Source organism: Vidua chalybeata, chromosome Z (genome assembly GCF_026979565.1).
Source record: "Vidua chalybeata isolate OUT-0048 chromosome Z, bVidCha1 merged haplotype, whole genome shotgun sequence".
Lineage (NCBI taxonomy): Eukaryota > Metazoa > Chordata > Aves > Passeriformes > Viduidae > Vidua > Vidua chalybeata.
Genome location: NC_071570.1, coordinates 58831034 through 58856435, shown reverse-complemented (window position 1 = coordinate 58856435; position 25402 = coordinate 58831034). Strand labels below are relative to the sequence as shown.

General features: G+C 36.9%; 1 protein-coding gene across 2 annotated transcripts in view; it reads right to left on the bottom strand.

The window, feature by feature from the left end:
* SMC5 (structural maintenance of chromosomes 5) overlaps positions 1-25402 on the bottom strand; it is a 41566-nt gene that overhangs the window by 12392 nt on the left and 3772 nt on the right. For both annotated transcript variants that reach the window (XM_053969146.1, XM_053969147.1), the window contains exons 4-16: positions 24151-24313; positions 22819-22953; positions 22074-22214; positions 17929-18090; positions 13502-13573; positions 12452-12707; positions 11148-11302; positions 8443-8556; positions 7380-7474; positions 7044-7176; positions 5990-6163; positions 5691-5860; positions 914-1037 (exon numbers count right to left, since the gene is read on the bottom strand). In XM_053969146.1, coding sequence (XP_053825121.1) covers positions 914-1037; positions 5691-5860; positions 5990-6163; positions 7044-7176; positions 7380-7474; positions 8443-8556; positions 11148-11302; positions 12452-12707; positions 13502-13573; positions 17929-18090; positions 22074-22214; positions 22819-22953; positions 24151-24313 — 1894 coding nt within the window. The remainder of the gene's footprint in view (positions 1-913; positions 1038-5690; positions 5861-5989; positions 6164-7043; positions 7177-7379; positions 7475-8442; positions 8557-11147; positions 11303-12451; positions 12708-13501; positions 13574-17928; positions 18091-22073; positions 22215-22818; positions 22954-24150; positions 24314-25402) is intronic.

Below are 25402 nucleotides of genomic sequence, written 5' to 3'. Positions count from 1 at the left end.
CAATTTTACATCAACCCTCTGTCCCCCATTCTCTGTCTCTTCACTATATACCATCATGTGAAATATAAGAAGAGCTAAGGCCATCTCAGCTGTTACTCAAAGAGAAGAATCCAACAGGTGGATATTGATGGACATTGTATGTCACACAGAGATGGAAAAAGGTAAAAAATTAAACACAAAAGACATACACATCTTGTAATGACACTACAGTTGACTGACAAGACATACAGCAACTCTTATACCTGATGTCTTAACTGGAACAGTAGACGTCAACTAAACAAGGCTGTGTTTTGGAAGTTACGTATCAGACTTTAATGATCACTAGAATCTGGTTTGGTGACATTGACATTAAAATGATTGGGTTTTTTTCAAACAAATCAGCCTCAGGAACATTCTAGTGGCTTCAAAACCATCAACAGATTGTTTACTGTCTAAAGGGTAGCAACAATTATGGGCCATTGAAAGCAACTGTTTATCATGTCTTTATGATCAGCATATGAATACAAATGAATCCTCTCCCTTAATGAAAGGGAGGATAAGGTTTCAACTATAGACCTAGGCGACCTACAAGATAAAATTTTGAGGGTGACAGCATCTGACCACAGTGGTGAGCCAAGGTCTGAGATCTTCTCTATTTGTCATTTTAACACAGTGTTTCTATAGTATGAAGTTGGGCACAGGTAAAAGTTTATTTGTTTCCAATTCTCTTAAGCAACTTAAAAATAATTATCAGAAACACAGACTGGAAAAAAATTAGAAGGAAATGAAAAATGGAAAAAGTTAAGATTATTCAATAATTAAAAAAGCTAGCTTGAAAACACTGACAGCAACAAATGTTGCATGCCTTCTACTTAAATTACAAGAAATGGACTTTTCATAAAAGTGGAACACATACCAAGTTAAAAATACATACCTTCAGGAGATTCATCAATTCAGTAACAAGTTCTGCTTTTTGTTTATTTATTTCTTTGATCTTTACATTTGCCAGCTGAAATTCCTTGTCTAGGTCAATAGCATCTTGTTCCAGCTGTCTTAAACTATGGGAGGAATCAATATTTGATTCATTGTGATTAAAAATAAATTGTATTAAAAATACAAACATTCTTAAACTTGATGACAAACCAACAGTTAGCAAGAATAGAAATTTGTGCTCCTAAACATTCCAAACACATTGGAGGTATTCCCAGTCTATGCACTTTAAACCAAAGAAATACAACAGACAAAAAAGTAACAGTCAAAGAAACTCCACTTTTGGCTACTAACAGCATCACTAAGCAAGCATAGTCCTTTACTTCTGTAAATTTCAAATTAAGAGAAAAAAAAAAATCAGTGTAAGGAATAAATTTTTCTTCTTCTGATAGCTGTTTGCAACAATACAACACAGGTGAGTTCAGGAAGTTTACTTAATTCTTGTTACACATTCTAGCCAAAAAAAAAAAAAAAAAAGTATCCTCAGCGCAGAAAACCAGTTTTCACTTGTTTTAGACCTTCGGAACATGGAAGGGGAACCATGACATTTGCTGCAAAGCATTTGGAGATCTTCCAAAACTCCTAAACAGGCCAAGAGTATGATACAGGAAACTACAAACTGGTCATTCTCGCTTTGATCCCTGGGAAAATGGTAAAACAAGTCCATTCAGGAAGCAATTTTAGGGGGATAATGGAGAAGGTGATCATGGAGACTCATCAAGTGTTTATGAAGGGCATGCCATACCTTGTGAACCCAACCGTAAAACAGTGAGGTGATGGAGATCAAGTGGTTGTTACTTACATCAATTTTAGCTTTCTGTCAGGGTACCTGATAGAAGCTCACCTCCACACATATAAAAGAGACAACAGTAGCTGGCAGAAGTCCAAATAATACCCTGCATCTTAGCTACACCCAGGCCCACAATGAGCCATGAGTCCATGAAATGCCCATCGCCACAAGCCCAGAGGAGCACAGGGCCATGGGAGCAGATGGGAACTCAAATTCAGGACTCAGAGAAAGGGACACCCTGTCCCAGGACAGCCTCAATACCAGTGGCCAGGTGTGAAACCCAGCAATATAGTCAACACCAAGGCACCCTTTGGACTGAGGGGGGTGGCCTTCTTGCACTACAACTGAATCACAGAATTGGTTGGGTTGGAAAAGACTTAAGATCATTGAGTCCAACCACTAACCTAAAACTGCCAGATCCTTCACTAAACTATGTCCCTATGAACCACACCTACATGTCATGTTACAAACCAAAAAAGTAACTGAAATAAAACAAAAAGCCACTCTTCCAGGCAATGGTACAGCTCTCAAGTAATTTCAGGCTCTGAAATGCAAAAGGAATACCTGAAAATACTATTGTCAAGTAAGTCTAGAGAGGTACCACACTGGGCTTCAAGGAGATGAGTGAACACATGCCTGTCTGTGACTCCATCTGCAAGACTGAACAGCAGTCCCTTATCCTAATTTAAGTAGTGGCACAACTTTTGGTGACAGCTCTCCTGGCAAAGGGAGAGTCACACCACGTTTCCACCTTCCTTCCTCTTTAACAAACCAGTTATTCTCCACTGACTGCAGTTCACCTGGAAACCCTGTGTTTTCATGGCTTTTTCACATTTTAGTGGGAATTTCTGTTTGCATTAGCAGTACTGTGAATGCACCAAATATACTGCAGTATATCTGCAGGATACTTGGAGAAACCTGAATTTCTCAGTGCGGCTGAGCAGCCTCACTGCTGGCCAAGTCCTGTGAAGGTTCACCAGGGCTACCAATTGCTTGCTGTAGCTCATGAATGTAAGGATTTTTTTTGAAGAAGCACAATGTAAAAATTACACAGAGGAGACAAAACAGTGCTCCTACTTATCATACAGAAGAGATCTGAATAAAAAAAGTAATTATATAACATAACAAGTAGTCTTGTTTCTGACAATTTTGTTCTTATCTCAGTGGAGATTGCCCTGAATCTCTGCTCCTAAAGGTCAAGTCCTCCAACTTCACTAGTCATAAATTCAGTGTCAAAAGAAACCTCAGTTTGTAAGGGGGTACATTAGCATCCCTGACTGACCAGAGTCCTCTGCAGTCAAAAAGTCACTATCAGCTGCTGTTGCTGAAACTCCTCCCAAGCTGTTCAGCCCCCAGCCCAGCCCTTTGCACTTCCCATAGAACAGCATAGCGCTGGACATTGTATTATAGAATAGACATGATGGGATACAGCAGAAAAGCATAGGACTCTTACTACTACATATTCAAGGGTGCAAACAAATGTGAGGAAAGGGAGGAACTAGGTAACTTGGAGAATAACATGTATAGGAAAACAGAGGATTATGAGGATAAGAGGGACACTTAGATGTAAATAGTGGGCTCACTGCTACCCCTGTTTAGCCATGCCCAATTGGCACATTCTTTTTACTCAACTCTATTCCTCCCTCTTTTCTTGCTTTCTACTCATCACTCATGTGTTTGGAAATCTAAGTGCAAACAATTGTCAGAGAGGGGAGCTGGCTTGTCTGTGATGGCTGCACCTGGCTGGAGAGACCAGAGTGAGTGTACCATGGGATGATGCAATCGTCCATGCTGCCAGCATCATGGTACAGGTGTGCAAGAGAGTGTTTGATCCCTAATAAAGACCATGGCACACTAGACAGCAAGTGGCCCAGGAGCTAAAACAGTATGTGAGTCACTAAGGGTGACACCACAGGAAGAAATGGCTACTGGAGGGATCAGCCTGGCTGACACAGACTGCTGCCATGTGTATGTACTTAGGGGTAAGATGACAGGAGTACTGGCTATGGGGTGCAGACTGGGGGAGTCGTGGCTACCTCTGTACATATATATTACCTCTGTATCTCTGAGACAAGGACCACAGAAAGAGATACTGGGAAACTAGGCAGTCACAGCCAGTTCAGCATGCAGGCACACATGGGTGAGGGAGGCAGTCTGTACAGGCCAACAGAAGCAGGGCTACAACCTCAAGGGTTTGCGTTTCCAGGTACAAGCAATTCAGGAGACTGAGGTCCAGGGGTAGTGACTGTGCAGATTCAGAGTGTCTGGAACCAGCTGCCAATGGGATCCACACTGCCCATAGATATGCACAGACAATGCACCAGGATAATCCCCTGCTGTTCAGACACAGTACAAACATGAGGCAACCACCAGTGCTGCATCTGTCCAGTTGCTCTGTATGACCACTCTGCAATGTGTGGTCATACATACACATCTGCTGTTTAGATGTGTTCTGTGAGTGTCTAGTGGGAAGTCAGGCTTAGCCTCACTACTAGATACATGCAGGAGCATTAACCTGCATCAGCTTCATCTTCCTCTCAGTCTACTGGATCTATACTAATTTCTCTCATTTTTTGAGTGCTCATTCATGAGTGCTGTGTTCCACACCATTCATGCATTCGAATTTGGAGACCACAGTCTGGATTAACTGAAGACTAAATAGGTAAAAAAACGTCATTCTATAGTGACTCTTGGCTTGTTTCATCTTGCCCAGAAGTCAGTACCAAGGATTATGTTCTGTCCTGTTTAGGATTCCTGCAAGTGATAGGGAGAGCAGAGAGAGGACCCTGCTGTCAGGTTTTTAGACACTGAACTGGGAGGGAGCAATAGGCCTGCAGTTCACAGAGGTCTACTGAAGCTGGGGAAGTGGTTGACAGAAGGTTCGTGAGATTCAGCAAGGACAAATGCAGAGTCCTGTCCTGGGAAGACAGTGGGTCTGGCAGTAATACAGGCTTAGGATAGACTGGCTGCAGCAAAGCTCTGCAAAGAAGAACCTGAGGCACTGGTGGACAGTGAGCTGTACATAAGTGAGCAGTGGACCCAGGCAGCAAATCAGGCTGTGTAAATAGAAGCACAGGCAGGATAAGTGATTTTTCCTCTTTGTTCAGCACTGCACTCAGTTTGGACCACTGTGTTAAACGTCAACAACTTGGCACAAACTCAGAGAGCAATCAGGATGGTCAGGGGCTACAGCATACGCTCTACAGCAGAGGATGAGGGGGCTCTGCTCACTGTAGACAAGAGACTAGTAACAACAGCCCTGTTTCATTCCACCATGGAAACCACTGACAGGATGGAACAAAGTTCTCTTATGAGGTGCACAGTAGAAGAATTGAAAGACAGTGTTCCTAGGTTAAAACAAGAAAGGTTCAGACTGGATGGTAATGTTGTCTACACTGCCTACTGGGAGTGTGTGCTTAAATGAAATACCTTGTTGAATCATTCCCTGACTCTGCCTTATGACAAACGGTAACAGAAAACCTAACTGCAGAGGCCCACAAAAACAAAAGATATGCAATGAGTAATACTATGGACAATTGGGGTCTTACTCAATCCCTGACATGCTTACTTAGTACCACTTATGCACATTATTGCATTATCTAGATATGTGCTGCATAGTCTAGAAGTCAGAACAATAATCTAATATTTGAGTAAATACATGCACTGATATTTAACTGGAATCCTATGATTTTACTACAGAAAATCATCTGGAACATTGCTATATGTCTCAGATATTGTTGTAATTTTTAAACACCTTCCTTGTCTTGATTATCACCTGTAACTGATCAACTACTGGCTATCTTATCAACTACTGGCTACTTTTTATGGGTAAAAGCACACTGCAGTAAAAGAAAGCAAAAATATTTCTGCTTTTAAAATGATAACACAGATATTACAGATTATTTCATAGATAACATAGCTTGTTTCCTACCTATCATACTTCACACCAATTTTTGATTCCAACTGCCTCCTCCGGTTTCCTCTCTCTAAAAGCTCCTTCTTCTCCTGCCTGAGCTTATTGTCCTTGTGATCCAGAAGTTTCTGTCTGTCAAACAGTGCAGTCAAACGTGCATCCAATGACTTTAAAGTATTACTGATGTCCTGAAATAAAAGAACACACACCACTAGCATTTGTACTGCATACTATACTAACATATGCAGGCTCCGCTTAATGCATGATAAAACAGCTAGTAGTTCACAATATATACAGTTACAGAAATACATTTCTACCTGTCGTTGATTTTCCAGTTGTCCTCTTTCCTCTGTATCTACTGAACTAGTGAGATACTGTGCCTCCTTCAAGCACATGTTACTAGAAAGGTTTTGTTTTGTGTAAGAAGATACTTTAATAATGTATTTTTCTTCCGCTGTATACATTTGCCTCAGATTGGTTTCCTGTATGACCTAAGAAAGACAGAAAAATATTAATCTGACAAAAAAATATTAATCTGATAAAATCACTACTTAAGGCAATACTTTTCAGGATAAGGAATAAATGTGATTGATAAACACAATAAAAAAACTTCAGCTTATGCAGGACCTACTTATTAACTGCAAAAAACTCTGCAAAAAGATGCTAAGTTTAATGCCACATTACCCTTGTAATTCAGTCTGATAAGCAAAGAACTTTTGAGATACTCTTGGAGTATATTACCATAACTAATTAAAGAAGCCTGATTGCTAAGATATTACAGACACCAATAAAAAATTATTAGCATTGGCACTGCATAGTGAACAAGGATTGTATTTGCTTCAGATGTGTAACATGTTACACAAGTATTCTGTGTAACAAAGTACTCAAGAATTAATAGATGAAACCATAAAGTGAGCTGTAATGTATTAGTCAAACAAATGCATCTGTAGGAAAAATACCAGAGGTGATAGTTTTAAAGGACTCATATCAAAAAGGATACTATAAATAGCCAAAGATTTGCCATAACTCAAGGTACATAAAGAGAAAAAATATCCAGTAAATCAGACACAGCAAAGAGCCTCCATAGGATAAGGTACACTTGACTAAAAATGTTGTTCAGTTTATATATGCAGCAGCATCAGCTATATTCTGTCAATTAGGTTTAGTGAATAATTAGGTTGATTGAATTTGTTAACATGTCTTGCAATATGTTTAGCCTATAATGAAGTGTTCCCACTTCTACAAGGCAAATAAAAAGGATAAATAAAATTGCTAAAGCAATTTTTTGCATTCTCCATATTTACGTGCCAAACAACTTCCAAAATAAAACTCCACACCACAGGTGCATTTATGCTTCTTCAGATACTTTACCCTTTCAATCATGTCTCTGGTCTTCTGTGTTCCCACAGGAACATTATGAACATGGTACTGGTAACAAAGGTAACTCATCACGGGAGGAGGAGCATCAAATAACTCCCGTAAATATGAATAAAATCCGTATCGGCTGCAGAAGGGATTAAAAACACAAGTATCACAAATCAAATTCAGCAGGTAAGTAAGCTGAAGTTACTGAAGTGTCAGAAAGAAGTTCCACTAACCCAGAACTGAACTGGTGATAATTTGATTTGCATAAAAATTTCTAATATATAGCAACAAAACAAACCCACTGCATTTAAAACTATTTCACCGACACAATCAGAAACATACTGTAATTCTTCAATAGGTCTTGAAGGTAAATTTTCAGCACATGATTCAGCAGGTGCACATACAGCATTCACTCTTAGTTTCTGATGATCACGTACCTATATTAAAATTATATTAGATTATTTGGTAAAGACCAGAAAAATTCACTATATGCAAATAACATAATTATTGACTCACAGAGTCAGAATTATTTTCAACTGGTGACCTCTGAAGAACCTACAAATTCACTCTGGTTCAGAAATAACCAAGTTCTCTAAAAGCAAACTCTATTAACATCTCTGAAAACACTATACGCTAGAGAAAATAAAAGCAATCAAAGAAACCCAGAGTCAAATGCTAAGTCTAAAGAGCTAATCGTATAAGTGAAGATTAGTCCAGCTGGTTTAAGCAGCCTTGAACTGAGTTCCACAATTACACAAGCAAGAAAAGCCCCCAGAACTTGAGATATCACCAGTACTGTTCAGGCGTAAGAAAGTGGTTAGCTTCCGTGAAGAATGGATGAATCTTCAAAAACTGCAGGACAGTCTGTCACTAAATACACCATTGTGTTTACTGTAGTTGGGAAACACTGACAGTTTAATACCATATATTCTGGTTTTTTCCTCCTGCATCATCTGCCTGACTTTCAAAAGGAGCAATTTTCTCACCGATTCAGGAGACAGTATAATTATGAAAATACATGCTTGATTTGCTGCTTGGACCACTGCATGTCACAAAAGATGCTTCCTGTCTCTTTAGTTAAAGGGCAGTGGAAAATTTTGGTACTAAATTTGTAGATTTCCACTCTAGCAATTTTCTTGTACACAGTATTTTCTACTTAAGTGATTATTGCCTTTCCAAGGAAGACAATCTAAAAAACCACATTTTCTTAATATTTCTACATCCCTCCAGTTAGTCTAAGGTTTAAGGAAACCTTAATTCTGAAGAAAGTCTTTGAACACTTCACATTATGTACTTGTTACAATATAGATATCTATCACTGTCATACAGATTTACTCGGTAGACTTCCAAGTTCAGGGCTCCTACTTCAGTACTTAATAAAGTTTTAAAATTGGTGCCAACTTGCCTCCACCAGAAACATCTCCATATCTTCTTGACTCTCAAAAACGAAAGCCCTCATGTCATTGGACGAAATGTGATTTTCAACATATTTTGCATGTCTACTGTCTTTCATATTGATCTAATAAAGAAAGGTAATGAGCAAGTGATTTAATAGAATTTAACTTATCACTCCCAAAAAACACTTTAAACAGTTAAGATGATATCCACACCTATATTTAATGAAAACAAGAACTATGTCTTTAAAAATATTTTTTTTGCCTTTTTTGCAACGAATTCTCTTGGGAGGAAACCTATGGTAAGTCACAGATGGCTTAATTTTTAGCCATCCATATCCTTTTTCAGCACTCCTGAAGTTATCACCATCTCTCACCATACCATCTCTCCCTCTTCTGCTCCATCTTGACCTTACAATTGCTACCACCCCCCAAATTATGTGTAATGGCTCTGCTCCAGCACTAGTAAGGGTTTTTCAATTAGCAACAGAAAACACCACTCTTTTTAAAACTCTTTAAACTGAAGTGTCTTCGAATTCCTAACAGAAAAGCCCCACATACTTAAAATGGATGAAGTTTTCCAAATGTGAATGAACCACTAATGTTTGTGGTTTTCAGTTAACTTTCATTAGTAATTAAACATTATGTCACTACACATGAAACATAAAGGTAAAATTACACAGAACTACACAATTTAATAATCTCAAGTTAGCGAAAGGCTGAGCACAGTTAACAGCAATTTGAAAGCTGGAATTCGTAAGTACATGAGACTACTTTACATGATACCAAAGTGTACTGGTTTTGGCAGAGGTAGGGTAATTTTCTTCACAGTGGTCAATATGGGGCTGTATTGGGCTTGTGCTGAACAGAGTGTTCATTATACAGAGATGGTTGTTATTTCTGAGCACAGGTTACACAGAGCCAAGGCCCTTTCTACTCTTCATGCAGCCACAGTGGTAGGATAGGTGCACATGGGGGACTGGGAAGAAACAGAGCCAGAACAGGTGACCCAAACTGACCAAAGGGAAACTCCAGATCATCATCCTCAGTATGTAACATGAGGAGAAGGAAAGTGCTACACTTGGAGAGATGGCTTCCCAAATGCCATAATATAGGAATGGTATTCTTCAATTTAGAAGGCCCACTAAAACCATGCCACTGCCTGCTCCCCTTGTCCCCTCTCTGCCTCCTGCTCCAGCCAGATGGAGTTGAAAACTAGAGGCAAAAACGGTGAAAATTATGGGTTGACATAAGAATAATTTACTGGAAACAGCAATAAGAAAGTAATCAGTAACTGCAACAATTTTAATAATATAAGGTGTAAGACTAACATTTACACTGAAGATCCCCAACAAATGCTGGCTGCCCAGTGCGACTTCTCCCAGCCTGAAAGGGATGCCATTCTCAAAAGCAAGAGTCCCTTTCCCTCACTCATGCTGCAAAGAGGTGAGGTTATATGGAACAAATTAGGGTCTGGCCACACCCTCTGAGCCACACATCCTCTCAAGCATTAACAAAGTTTAACCCTGTCCTTGGCCAAAACCAAGACATCAAGTCACTGTTATGCATTATGGAGCCCTGCTCTCCTGGAGATGGCTGAACACCTGTCTGTCCATGGAAACAGTGACTTCCTTGTTTTGCTTTCCTCATTTGCATGGCTTTTGCTTTTCCTATTAAATTGTCTTTATTTCACACCACAAGCTGTCTAAGCCTCTACTCTTCTGATTTTCTACCCAATTCTGCAGATGGGGCAGTGAGTGAGCAGCTGCCTGGGGTTTGAGTGATGGGTGGGGTTACACCTCGACACAGAGAAAACAAATCCACACATCAATTTATGTTACAGAGGTTAATGAGGCCTTAAGTAAAAGTAAAGATATCCTTATTGAAGCATTTATAAAATTTTCTTGATGTGGAAAATATAGATTTTCCACATCATTATAGATTTTATAGAATTTCAGGCAGAATTCAAAGTTCTGGTAATAACAAGAAATAGTTGGAATTCAATTCTAAACAGAAGTAATTCCAAGTCCTAGTACATGTACCAAGTGTAAATATTTGTATATAAATATTCTAATATACTAATTTAAATTGCAGCAATATATTATTAAGTAAGTTTGCAATTCTGAAAAGAAGTGCAACTGGAGATCTTCATTCATCCTCTTCACATTACATGGAGCGTATATTACAAAAGGTGCAATGCACTAAAAAAGTAATATCCTCTTTTAAAATTTAGCCCCGCTATTCCTAGATCATACAGCAGTTATCAAACTAAACCTAAACACAAAACAAACCTAGCAATTGATTTCTGTGTCTCTAGATGGCTGGGTAAATCAAACAAAAGAAACACTCAGAGATCACAGAGGGAAGTAATCATAGCTGAGCAGGTTGTGCTGTAAGGGGAGATACTCAATTGGCAACTACCACTGCTTTTTTAAGTAGCAACTAAGAACCACTTAAGTCTTAAGTAGTAAGATTAGATAATAACTGGTTGCACCATACAGGAAACCTGCAACAGGCATCTTCTTGTGGAGGAAAGGAGCCATCTCACCTTACTCTATTACTACATTGCTTATGGAATTCTAATTCTGAATATCCTGCATGTACTTGGCTGTACATTCCAAGATGTGTCTTAAAAGTTTTCCAGTCATTCTCAAAGCCTTGCAAGACATAAATAATCCAGCTGTTAACAGAGTGGTATGCAAGTAAATCTGCTTACTTCAAGCATCATGGGTTCACAAATCCTTTTTTTAAACTTGTCTTTGTTGTTTCTTAGCCACATAAGAGCAGAGTGTGTGTCTTGGAATCTCATTTTAAGGTTCTCTTCCTTCATATGCATTATGTTATTAAGTTGTCCAAGGCGATCAATTATTCCTGTAATTTAAGGTAGTTTCTTAAACAGAGTCCACAGCAAGAACACATTACAACCAGCATTTTCTGGTATCTAATGACTACACTCCTCCAAAACTAAGGTTGTTAGTAAATGGTAAGAACTAAGTTTATTTTTCCAGAATTGAGATGCTGCTACTTCTGAAGAAATCTTAAAAACTATAAAAGCTTAAAATCTAAAATAGAATTACAAACTTATCCAAAGAATAACAAAATATGGTAAGCACAGTAAAAATACAGGAATTTTGCCCTGAAAGTATGTTTTTTCAAGACTTGTTCTACCTTTGTACTTAAAAACAAAAATATCCCCAGAGAAAAGAGACAGTAGGAGTAATAATGTGAAATATCTGTGTTATTTTATGCTGGCAAAAACGAAAATGTGTGACAATAGACTCTGTATGAAAGCTTCTGCTATTCAGAAGAGACAGAGATCAAAACCTGACAATTTTGTGCTATTCAAGATAAAATACAGTGTCTCCTTCCCCAGGTCACCTGGACTCTCTACCTCAGTTTCTTCTTGGATTCTGTGGCAAGTTAAGTGCCAGACAGGTACATACAAATGAGCAACATTCACTGAGGAATACATATACAACACCTTCACCACCTGTCAAGCTTTAACTTTTTAATTTCATTTCATTTCTTAGAAAAGACTAATTGCAAATCCCAGACTAATGTAAAGGAACTCTGGAATTAAGATTACCTGAAGTTCATCTAAGAAGGACAATTGCAGCATCAGCAGCTAATATATTACATATAATATATGAAGTAGCTAAAATATTGCCTCTTCAAAGCAAAATGCTTACTACGGACCTTCCTTTTTAACCAAAAAATCCCCCCCAAACCTCTAAACTGTCAAAGGAGTCTCCTTACCCAGAGATCAGAAATACTGATTCTTTGAAGGATAGTTTCAAGTTCAATTGCTACTTTTGAATCTTCTTGTTCGATGTTGAAAGTGTTTGTTACTTTTAATAAAGCTGTTAACAAGAAAGAGGACTGCTATACAGGAAAGCAAACTACAAGGCTTGAAGTAAACACCTTGAATTATTTCACTACAGCAGGACTAGGAGATTCTGTACTAGCAGATTCATTAAAATAGTAAAATAAATTGACAAAGAAAAACCTTAAGTAACTTACTTTTCTCTTCCTGCTCTTGGCTGGTTTTTTCTGCTCTTAGATCACTGACATCATTATCAGTATTTGCCCTCTCTTCTCGTAGTTTTTTCAGCTCAGTATTAAGAGCATCAATTTGTGGCTGAAGATTCTCACAGACTGTCATTGTACCCAGCTCACTCTGCCATTCCTCTATTATTTTTTTAGTTTGGTGTATTTTCTTCTGCCTGTTTGTTTCTTCATCTTTTTTCATTCTGAATGCTTGATTAATTTCTTCAATCTAAAAATTTCGAGAATTCCCAACATGAAATGAGTTTGGTATACAGAACCTACAACTAATACCTAGGATACCTGTGCAACTGCTATTAAATGCTGACATAACCATGCACCCAAAACCCCAAGATGCTGTTACAGTTCCAACAGCACTATGACACGGTTCCAATAGCAGTATGGCAGTTGAAGAACATAAGCAAAAATACAATCAAGCCTATAAATCAATTTTTGAATTTCCTTCATTTTCACAAAAAAACAGAACCTTAAAAGTTAATAAATTGTTTAACAGTTGCTTAATACATCTGAAGCTTAGTTTGTGATTAAGTAAAATCTATAGCCCAAACAGAACCTGCAAGTTTTGACTTTGCATCCTTATACACGTCATTTACTATACATTTCTTGACCAGGTGCTTAGATGAGACTATTTCACATCCTTGCAAGGATGCCTCTTTTACAAGATGCAAATCCTTAGAAGCAATAACCCCAGCCTCTCACACTAGAGAGGCTGTAGCTTTTCAAGGAAAGCCTATCACAAACAGCATGTGTGTATATGTCTCTGTCTATCAATATATACACACACATTGCCTATTTTAGTAGGCAACATAATTTATGCAGTACACACCTCTCTCTTAGTAATTGCTGTTTGACTGATAAGAGTTCTAAAGATATATTGTGTACTGGAGGGAGTGAAGAGTGCAAGCATTTGCAGCATCTTCATAGGAATTTGACACTCTGCTAACAGAAGAGCAGACAAAAAACCAAAAACGAACACCAAGAAAAGTCAGACAGCAAGACTCTTACCTGTTTATCTTTCATCTCCAAAGCATCTTGTTTCTCTTTACATTTCTGGGAAATATTTCTGATTTCAGCAGTCTGCATACAACAAGATATTTAAATTTACAGTAATAAATTGATGTATTTGTAAAAAGTAGTCAGATTTTGAATAACATCTTGTATATGCATATCTAAGTATTTACTCCCCATTTTACTACTGACAAAGCCATACTCACCCATTTCTTATTCTTAACTGTATCTATCTGTAGCATGTATAATTTCAGCAATTTGTGAAGACTTACTTAATGGCATACGTACTGTACTGTTCACAACCATTCAGCTATAGGTCTGCAAATTTTGGTATGACATATAGAGGAAGCTCCTAATCTGAAATTAAAATACCTCCATCCTTGATTTCAATACAAATATTACATTCAGATGCCTACAATTATAAAATGTTCTCGCCTCTTTCTCCAAACCAATTTTGCAAAGAAAGGTGATACTAAAGAGTGAGCAAGGCTTAAGTTCCTAGGCACAAGATGGCCAAACCAGGTTTTGTCCAAGTCATCCTACCTCTGAAATGCATTGTGCTAGAGCTAGATCCCACACAACTGAGCTTGATAACTTGTTGGCTCATGTGCAGGCATCCATGTCTCTGCTCCTTCTCTGTCTTCAGCTTCTATGAGGTGGAAGAACTGTATAGGTTGGAAGGAATTCCTTGGCATCACCCAGTCCCATCCTTTCTCAGTGCATGCTTTTTTAGGTCAAGTTGCCCAGGTACTCACACAGCTGAGCTCTGAACACAGGGGAAGTATACTATCCTTTCTCTGAAAACTGAATTCCTCCTTCCCTGAACCCTCAAGGCTGAAGCACTGTGAAGAGAATATTGGAACACTGCAGAAGGATGGAAAGACTGCAAGTAAATTCCAGTGCAGACATGGAAACCAACACAGCACTCTCAGCAGAGGAAATGTGTTCCTACAAAAAGTCATAGTGAAAACACTAAGATGCATCAAAAATGGAGAAAATAAAACCATGCAGAATTTTCTCCCTACCACAACCTCAAAAAAACCCTCAAAATTTTAAGACTCATGCAGACAGTTTGCATAAAGCCAACACAGAAGAAATACATCTGAGTCTTGCAGCTGACTGCTATGAAGTACTAATTCTGTGATGCTCTTTCCAAAGAGCTCAGGGAGGCAGTCTGAAGAGGAAGATCTCTTCAGGAAACTGATGCAAAATGTTCACAAAACAATTCTGAAGGCTCTCAAAATTAGGACACTACTAAGGAACTAGAATTCTGTTTTTCATTTACTATTGTATTTCCAGTTATATGTTTATAGATAGATCTACCTACAGAACAGACAAACAACTAGAATTGTCTTTATGATTTTCATTGTACAACCAAAAAAAAAAGGCTTTACACTATTAAATATTGCTAAAAAATTGCATTGCATAGTTAAGTCTGTTCAAAAGCCTTTAAAGAGCCTGAAGACACTGTTCTGAAAATACACCATTTCAAACTTTTCCTATAAAGTGGGTCCATTTTTTTTTTCCACATTCTACATGATACCACTCAAACCACCAAGTGTTACTAAAAAATTTTATTTTAATCCAGAAATTGAAAGAGTTTTAACACAAAGAGACAGGAGAAAAAGTCATGCAATGTTTGGATATATTCATTAATATAATTCCCAGATTTATTCCACCTTTCCTTGCTGTTCAGCTCCTTCCAGACAAAACTAAACTCCATACTGGAGTTTAGCCAACAAATTTCAGGAAAGACAAAATGAAGATGTGGTTATTTCTGCTCTCACATATATATCCTCAGGTCAAGAGAAAGATCTCAAGAAGCAGTCAGAATTAAAGTCATTTAATAATGGATATAAGCTTGGAGGAAAGGATCTGAAGAGAATTATATTCCCTACACGTCTGTGTATCCAGAATAGAGCAGACTTTAATATTAAACTGCTTTCCCTTAATGCCAAATTGAAACTAATCAACTCCTTCTGGCCTACAGAATATCTACCTGTGAAATTCCTGCCAAATGCCTGCATTTGTACAAAGATCGAATTATAGGTTACAAAAAATTCAAGCAGTCTATGAAAAGGCGAGGAACTAATCAAGACATAGCAGCTTAAGCCATTTTAAGCTACTTAAGTCTTGCACTTTCACATTACATCAAAACTATCTTCTGACAGTGCAATCAGCACTGATTCTCCTTTCCAAGGACATTTCAACAGCCGAACACTGAAAGTATGTGTGAGGGAAATCAATTTCAGCAGCTGAAAAAAAGGTACTGTCACAAAAAAGCAGCAATACATCTCTCAGATCTTCTTAACTTGCCTGGTATCTTGCAAATAGTTAATGTCATAACCACATATATAATACATTTTCTTATGTATTTTTCCAAAATTCTGGACTCTGAGTTCAAGACAAAATATTAATCATTCAATTTAGACTTGAACATATCATTTAACATCAGAAAAAACAGATTTGGAAGTGTCTTATTATAATTCTATAAAAAGAATAGTATAAATTATGAATAAAATACAAAATTGTAACTTGTCACTGGAAAGCTGCATTAGAGTACCTCAGTAAGTCTTCTGTAAAATTACTTAATTTCCAATTTATCTTCTTTCCTTCTTCCCGTATTTTTGGCTATTGGAATACTGCAGAACAAATGTACCAAATCCAATTTCCAGACATAAATTAAACAACACTTCAGCATACAGTTAACCTTTTGAATATACGGTATGCAAAAGCTTTATTCAACAAGTTTAGAATGAAAAGAAAAATATGCTGATTCAAGAATATAAATGAATCATCTCGAACATTCTCTCAGGTTTTCTTCCACTGTTTTGTAGGAAGTGCCTATGCTGAGCAAGCTCTCTGCAAGTTAAAATCAAAACGATCACCGTTTGTCCTAGGTTTCTCATAGAAACAAAGTAGAACCTTCAATGAAAAAGATTACTTTTATATGAATACAGCCCAATACTTCCAAGAACAGTGGCACCAATGGTGAAGTAGAACTGTTACCAGTTTCAAAATAACACAGTAGCTTGATACATATGAGTAAAACCTAACAGGATAAGACCAAGCAGTGAAAACAAAGTTTAGCAATTCACAAGCATGAAGGCATTTTTGCATTACGAAAATTGACTTAAAGTTTCCAGATGTTAACTTTTCTCTAAGAAAGTACACTTAACTTTAAACAACAAAAACCTTCAAAACAAAAAGCCCAACCAGACCAAAAGAAGGCAACTGCGGTAAGACTGCAACATTTTGGAGCAGTTAGATATTTTGCGGCACAGCATAATAAACTCTTGCAATACTGCAGGACACAAAACCTGAATACTTTTACCAAAGAATTTTCTAATAATTATGAAGTACTTGAGTACTTCCTAATGTTGGTATAGTGTTTATCACAACAAAGACAACAATGTTGTGGAAAACAATCTGTAGGAGTCTTTTGTCTGGTTTTTCTGGTCTGGTTTGTGTTTGTTTTTTGTTTGGGGCAAGGGTGTGTGTTTCAGCTTTTTTTTTTTTTTTTTTAGAGGAAGCACATGACTAGTTTATTAACTCACAGTGTCTTAAATGCCACTGAAGTTTCAGACCCTCACGCTTCAAGGCAGCAGTCCTCTACAGGTGTCGCGTGCCTCCACATCAACTCCTCTGAGCAGGTCACTTACTTTCAAACAGAACTCACTGCAGCAAACAAACTCATGTGATCATTTAACTATAGTTATCCTCTACCAATCTGTGTAGCTTATGCACACAATGACTTCTGAATAGTAAATACTACTTAAAATCCTGCAGGAAATTACAGTACTCTTATTTTTAATATGGAAATAATATTTTTCCATAAACCCAGGAAGAGCAGCTGTTCAATAAACTTACATAAACTGTAACATATAGGTAGGTTTCCCATTAAATTCCCTTATGCATAAAAATATTCAAAACTGATGGAAGATTACTGTCTAATTAAAAAAATCAAGTCCTTCTTATGCAATTATGTTCAATATTAGAGGAATGCTTTTAGGCCAGTAAAGTTGTAATTTACCTTAAATAAACCACATTTTAAGAAGCTAAGAGGAGTGAGCATCACACAAACCCAAACCACAGAACAGATGAAAACAGGCATCTAATTCAATGGAAGTATCTAACTTGGGGAAACTAACAACATTATATCCCAGGCAGATTTTTAATGTACATTGAAAAGAAATTTTAAGATTTGCTTTTACAAAACCAAGAGCAGACTGAAGAACTGCTACTAAAGGTTTACTAAGGAATGTATTCCTTGAACAGACACAGAGAAGGCACTGAGAACCAAGGACATAGGTGCTTCAGGAAAATTTCTGCTGAAACATCAATATGACACACTGCAGCTTTACAAAGCTGAATACAGAACACCTGAAATATTATCTGTGTTAAACAAGAACTTCAGTACCTACATTATCTCTTGTTTTCATATCCAGATCCTTTAAGTTTTCTTCAGCTTCTTGAATTTTTTTTGTCCATGGGATATTCATTTCTTTCAGATACTTCAGTTCTTTCTTAACTTGCTTTCGGCACTGTTTCACTTCTTCATGCTGTTCACGAACATTTTCATATTCCTTGAAGGAGTTCAAAGTAAACAATAAAAAACTGCTGTATTCTATTGCAGTATTTTAAACTGTCCAAACATTTTATTTAACCACTCATGAGTTTTAGAAAAAAATCTCTTTCAGAAACTAGTATTAGAGCAACTATGTAATTAATACTGTTACTAGTTCCAATGACAAAGAGTTGTAGGGGTGAACAAGTGAACAAGGATGCATTATTAATACTTCTTAAATAATATGCAATTTAAGTAGCAGAAGAAACAATCCATTTGTCTGCAATTATCTTGTCTCCAAGTTCATCTGGAATCATGGAAAAAATTCCTTAGCCTAACTCTGTTCATAGTTTGAGACTACTTACGCAGGGTCTAAAAGCTAAGGAGCAAATAACCACAGACAATTTCGGGAGAAAGAAAAGGAAAGGAGCTGGACAGATCGTCAGAGGAAGTAACAGACAACCACTGCTGAAGTAAACCAAGGGGACAGAGTGGAACATACTTTTGGGAAACAAAAACTCCACCACACACTACAAACACCAAAGCCATTGTCATCTAAGAAGTTTAACTCAAGATACATTCATGAGAGAAAAGAGATGGTAAGTAGTATGGTGACCAAGAGCCTCTACTTCAAGAAGATGGGAATTTTGTAGAGAAAGTAGTTTAAGCTAAAGGAGTCATTATTAGTGATTTTTTTTGTGCATGTGTTATAATCTCTGAGAGAAAAAAAAATTAAAAAGGAAGGAACAAAAAGAAGAAGAACCTCTCCCCAGTCCCCCAAACTAAGAAACATAAGAGAATAATACATTCGATGACTATGAAGGGTTCATGAGAAAAAAATAAGATGTTCAGAGGTCCAGAAAGAGGAGTAGATTCATATATGCAGGGGGACAGAGGAAGGGAAGGCTGTTTGACTTTGTATGCACTAAAGAAAGCCCCTAATTCAGACCATATGCCTAGTTTATTGCAAACCCTGGAGGTTATTATTACAACAATAGTAACAGTAATAATAATAATAATAATGATAATGTTACATAAAGACCACCTGGAAGCTACTTTTAACAGGTGAATTGGCTTTATCTGCTACCACATTTTCATAGTTACTTAACTAACCTGATGAATCACAGATAAATCAACCTAGGCTACAAAATCCAAGGTCTTTCTTCACAGTATCTTTTTCATAAAATCAAAAAGTATTTAAAGAAAGCTGCTGTAACTCTGTGAAGTACAGTCAGTAGCCACTGCTACAAAGTTACAGAGATAAAGGGATTATATCTTCACTTATCTGAAAGACTAAGCTTAAAATTTAGCTCTGCTCTAAATACGGCATTTTATTTCAAGATTAAAGCAAATGCATGCACATACAATTACATTTCAGATTCCACAGATACAAAGTACAGGCAAGTTCCACAGAACTGTCATGACATGATTTTTACACTGCAAATCCTTTTAATACTTTAAGAAAATCTGACTTACACAAGATCTCTGTAATTTGGCTGTACTCAAGTAACTTTGATGCTTGTAATTATGCACTCCACTAAAGACCTGCAGAACTTCCAAAGCATTTCAGCCTTCTCAAGAGATATTTGCATCTTAAAACAATGTTTTTCTTAATTCTAAATGTGAGGGGAGGAAAAGAAGAATGGACATAGCTTGACCAAAACACATTTTCAAAACTAAATGACATGATTCCAGGAACTACGGAATTCTACAGAACTTAAAGTATATGTTCAAAAACTTATTAGGCATAGACATATGTGAAAATTGTGTATAATTCTCCACATATAGAAGCAGTTGTCACTGTCTAGAAAAAAACTGCTTGACAAAAAAAATGTTCCTGAGGTGAAAAGCAGTAGAGTTTTCAGAATTAAAATGCACTTCAACAGTGATCAGAACATTAACAAGCTCATCACTAGACTTCTTCTTTTCCTCTATGATTAAAAAACAGTCTAATATCATATTTGAGTTATCGTATTTCCAGGCTGTCTGTTTCTCTATTTCACAACATCACAAAGTGTTTATACATCTGCCTTCCAGTTGACTTGAAAGCTCAGGTGTAGCTACGCTGCTTTGTTACAAAGGTAAATTCAACAGGTAGGTGTGTTTAGTCCTCAAGTTGAAATCTGCATTTTGGGGAGGATGGAGCAAATGAAATATCCACAGAAGGAAGAATAAACTCCCATACTACTCTCAACTTTGGTAAACCCCATTTTAAAACACAAAAACATCAATTTATTCTTAGGATTAAACAGTGCTAGGTGAAAACAACAAAAAACCCCATGCTCTTGTAGAACAATGCAATTCCTCTTTTAGAAAGAGCTTGGTATTTTGCAATGTAAGAGAATACCAAAAATTCTGTCACAGTTTGACAAATCACAAAACAGCAACAGAATGTGAAATTTTATTACAGCCCACAATTCAGATACCCTCTACCTAGTAAAACAATTACTTTGATGCCCTTCGATTTCAAATGTAAATTAAGTACATGAAAGATCTCGTTAAACTTTATTAGAACTCCCCTATAGTCACTGCTCTCGGCATCTCTAAAGTGCATATTTACCTCCAGTTCTCTTCTCTTTTCCCTGAACCTAATATACACTAGTGATTCTGTACTGTCAATCAGAACTCCACCAAGGTATCAAAGCACACTGTTGTTTCTATGGATTCAGTGCCCAAAAAGTTACAGTTAACTGAGTGCTAACCACTAAAAGCCTTTAACATACAGAGCAATATAAACTGTCTAGAAGACATCAATGGAAGTAAGGTGTGACAAAGTCTGACTAAACTTGCTTAAGTATCACGTAACTAACAGCAATGTTCTCTAATTTATGGAAGGCAACTTAATTGACAGCAGATAAAATCATTAGCTTAGTTTTCCTCTGCCAGTGTCCAGCAAGCCTTTAGTGTTCTGTATAAGCAAATATCTTACAGTAGAGAACAATCAACGTCAGTTTATATTCATTATGCAACACCAGGCTAACACATGTAGTAAGAAAAAATCCCACCATTCAGCAAGTACTGACATCACAGAAGGCATACCCTACACTTCCTTAACATCTACCACCATCCATCCATTTAAATTGCTACTCCTAAATCCCTCTGCTGTTAGCAAAAAAAGATTTGAAGGCAGCAATGGGATTTCCAGTTGCTCAAGATGCAAAGGCCATAACGTTCTTTACATAGTCATGTCAGGCTTTGTTATATGCAAAATTGCAAAAGTAAGTTTTCTGCATGCTTCAAAAATAGTAAATCAAATTTTCTGGAAGTTCTAGATCTGAACTTCATTAACTCTATACTTAGATATAATATAATTAGGTTTGCACACAAGGCAAACAACATATCGTTCCAGTAAACTGAAATCTCCATCAGTTTTAACTGTTTAGAATAATTTAATATGACTGATCATTCAACACTAAACTAAGGTAATATTAAAGTGATCCTCAGAAAGACTTTGATTTGTGTAAATGATCTGCTCTTTATTCTGGGTTCTTTCAAATATGTTTTAATATTTTTCTGTCCAAATGCTAATATTTTTGAGATTGGCAACTTTGATTCACTGACATGTCTATCATGCACACTAAATTTAAACTAATAAATTAAAAGGAACACACCCTCTAAAAAATTTAACAAAAAAACATTAAAAAAGCTACAGCTGAAGCAAGCAAGCAGAGCTCTCTACAGCAAGCAGAGCTGTCTAGAGCTTAAACCAGTTGCCTCTGCACAGAATAAAAGGAGTACTGCTCTTGGCCTGCACTGCTGGCTTTCCTAACTGTGCAGGAACTACCTGAACTACTTCTGAAGCAACCTATTCAGCTAGGTATGTAAGCAAACATCACAGACCAAGAATAGAATTTCAAGAACTGGCCTGCTTGCACTAAGCAATTGTAATGATATTCAGATGATACTCCAGTCACTCTTCTAAAGCAACTTTTGGCCTATTTCTAATTTCACAGTCTTACAGAAAACAGGTTAAGTGAGCAAAACATTGGAAATAAAACTTACCACCCATGGCCTTTTCCTCTCAAGCATCTCTATTAAGCCTACATGGCGCTTCCATTCATGGTATCTTTCAACATCTTGCTTGTACCGTTCAACCCTCTGTTTCATTTTCTCTAACGAGGTGGTTTTTTCTCTGCACAAGTTCTGTAATATATATTTTCAGGTTTTACAGTATCTAAACACTTCCCAGAAAATAGTCTACATCTCACCTGTACATTAAAGCAGAAACTTAACATCAGAGGAGACATTTTAGTACAGCAGTAACTAGAAGGGAACCATCCAAAATGACAGGAACAGGAGAACAAAGGATTAAAAGAATGGCCTGTATGGCTAAGGACTGACATAATTCCCAGAACACTGGTCCTTTTCCTTTTTGTCTGTCTCATCATTTTCAAGGAAGTGAGCAATACTAAAGCAAAGAACCATGCTTGTTCATAAGCCAATGACTAATAGAAGACAAAAGATCTGTCCAGGGAAGTTGTTGCCAGTCAAAAACCCCAGAGAAGAAAGGAGTACTTGACAACAGGCATCTTTCGTCTTTTGGGTCTGGACCATCTGCACATGTCTTTGTACTTAGAAGCATGTGAGTGTTAGAGTGAATGAGTTCTGAGAGAAGATGAGCATTATTTGCTAAAATCAACTTACCACAGACTTTGTAAATAAGTACCACTTTCTAATTCTGTTAAATGTCACAGTAAAATTTATTTCATTTTTCCTACATTCACTGCTGTCTGAAGAATGTATTTACCTCTAGTTCTCTTTCCTTTTCTCTGAAATTTTTCAGTTCACAATGAAACTGGTACATTTCCGGAGAACCAATGGATTTTTCAGTGGCTTCAAGCAACTCAGTCTTACTCAGTTTTGTAAATTCTCCAACTTTGTCCTGCAAAAATTTAAAGAAGTTATAAAAAACACAGGATTAGCTAAAACAGTGGAATTCAGTTATACTGGATTTATACACTAAAACATACTTCTCCTGAACATGACCTGACTTATACAGTTCTACACTAAATAGCTCTGTCATAATTTATGACTATCTCTTGGGACTAGCCACCAAACCTTCCAGAACATTTGTTCTCAGGCTGCTGAAGCAGCCGTGCAGTACAAATCTTTTGCAGTATAAATACTATGACTAACTCAAAAGTTAAGCCACATAGAAGTTATTATTAAAGCTGGCAGCTGAGGTTTTTAGGAAGTATTTCTGTTAAAGACAGAAGAGCTCAAAACTAAGACTGATGCAAGAAGCGTGCTTGCTGTTGATACACTGGGAGAGAACAAATAAACCAGAACTATGAACACTACAATATTGACTGAACTGACGTTTACGTACTAACTGAGAAAAAGTTCTTTTAAGCACAAAGGTATTTTACCAGAGTAGGCTGGAAGTTCCAAACAAATACTGTATGTAAATAAAAATGAACCATACACCACCTGGCATATTTTTATTTCCGCAGTGTTAGCTTTCTGAACTTTAATGCTCTTCTGCAAGTCTTCTTGAATTCAAAAATAACCCCATGGCTACGCTCTGATAAAGTTTCCTTTTAGTACCATTGCTTATGATCTACATGAACTGGGAAGGAACCTGTCACAACTTTAAGGTGCAGTGTGAAGCAACTCAGCTCTCTACACAGGAATTCTGATCTGCATGAACCTGCATTCAAATACAGGAACTGCCAGTAGTATTCTTTAATATCTCTCCTTTAGAACTTATTTTCCATTAGGATGATTTTACTTTTACATAATTCAATCCTATACATCTTTCAGCCCTATGCTCAACAAACTGCTGATATTACCAGAAAGGCTCTATTAGCAAGTGTTGCTACTTGAACACGAAGACAGGGAACATCAGCATCTTTCCTTTCAGAATGAACAGGTACAAAATTGTCCGATTAGTGAGCTTTAAAGGTTACACAGCTCTTCTTTTCTTTCACCATCATACCAGTATGGCTGCCTAACCCCTCTTGTTCTTTGTGTTGTCCCACTGAATTAGGTAAAGTGCTGCTAAAGCTAACCAGCAACAAAATCTTCTCAAACCACAGCACTCCATTTGCACCCACTGTCTTTCAAAATTGATTCATACCTGAGGAAGAAACTGGCATAAATTATCCACCTGGATGTTTAAGGCTGCAATCTGTTCCTCTACTGTTTTCAGGGTTGCTGGTTTTCTGTTGATAAACCACACTGATGCATTGTTCATCACATAAATCTCACGTGTGATAAGAATATTGTCTGGTGACTTAAACCTGATCAATAGAAAGAAGTGTTTACACTTTCAAGAACACCTGAAAAATGTTACACTTTCAAAGGTTACCCAGTGTCAAAGTATTGTTACAATTTATAGACAGCTAAATATTTAATGTAAATTAATTGGACAGTAGCATCAGATTCTCATTTTCATGATTCAGAAAAAAATCCAGTACTTCAGTGATGAACTAAACTCATATGGGAAACATCAAGAATATCTGCAAATCTTAACTCAGAAGTTACTTATAAAAATGAGATGCTCATGCTGAATGTATGAAATACTTAAACGTTGTTACAAATATAAACAGTTTCTATAAAAGCATCATCTTTGTGACATTTAGGAAGTTTTAAAATTGGTGTGAAGGAGGTACAATACATCTTTAAGTATTAGTATACAGAAACAAATCAGTAAGCTGTGTATATATATTCAATTTGAGAAAAAAATAGCATACAACACAAAAAATACTAATTTATTTTCATTTTCTGCTTTTAAAAACCACAGAAGATACATTAGTTTTCATTTAGTTTTCTAGCTCCATACTTATTTTCAAAAATTTAGTCTGATTAAGATGCAGCAATAACAACTAAGTCAAACTCTTGGAATTTTAGTTTACCATTTTGATTTAAAAATTGTCTAGTGCCTGTTAAGCACATTGTTAAGGATAGAGAATATAGACCTGCAGAGTGGCCATGTACCTCAGGACATTTAAGAATGGAGTTCAATGCAGAAGTGAGTACACACTTGCTGCTGGTGTTTGGACTAAGCACCATAGGGATATGATCCTATTTCTTGATTACTGAACTATTACTTTCTGTGTCACCTCATTTTAATTTATGAGACTTCCTTCCAAAGACCTACAAAGCCATGCTCCATTCTTTCATTAAAATAATATCACTGTACTATCATAACTTGGGTTTAGCTACACTTCAAGCACCAAATTCAACAAAGGCAATACATGCCTACAGAACTTCAATTTTTAGTTCCTGTCAAAAAAGCAATCTTCTGCATCATTGGTCTTCCAATCTAGATATTGTATTTAAATATTTTCTACCAATCAGACAAAGGACTCAATTACACTGCAACCATG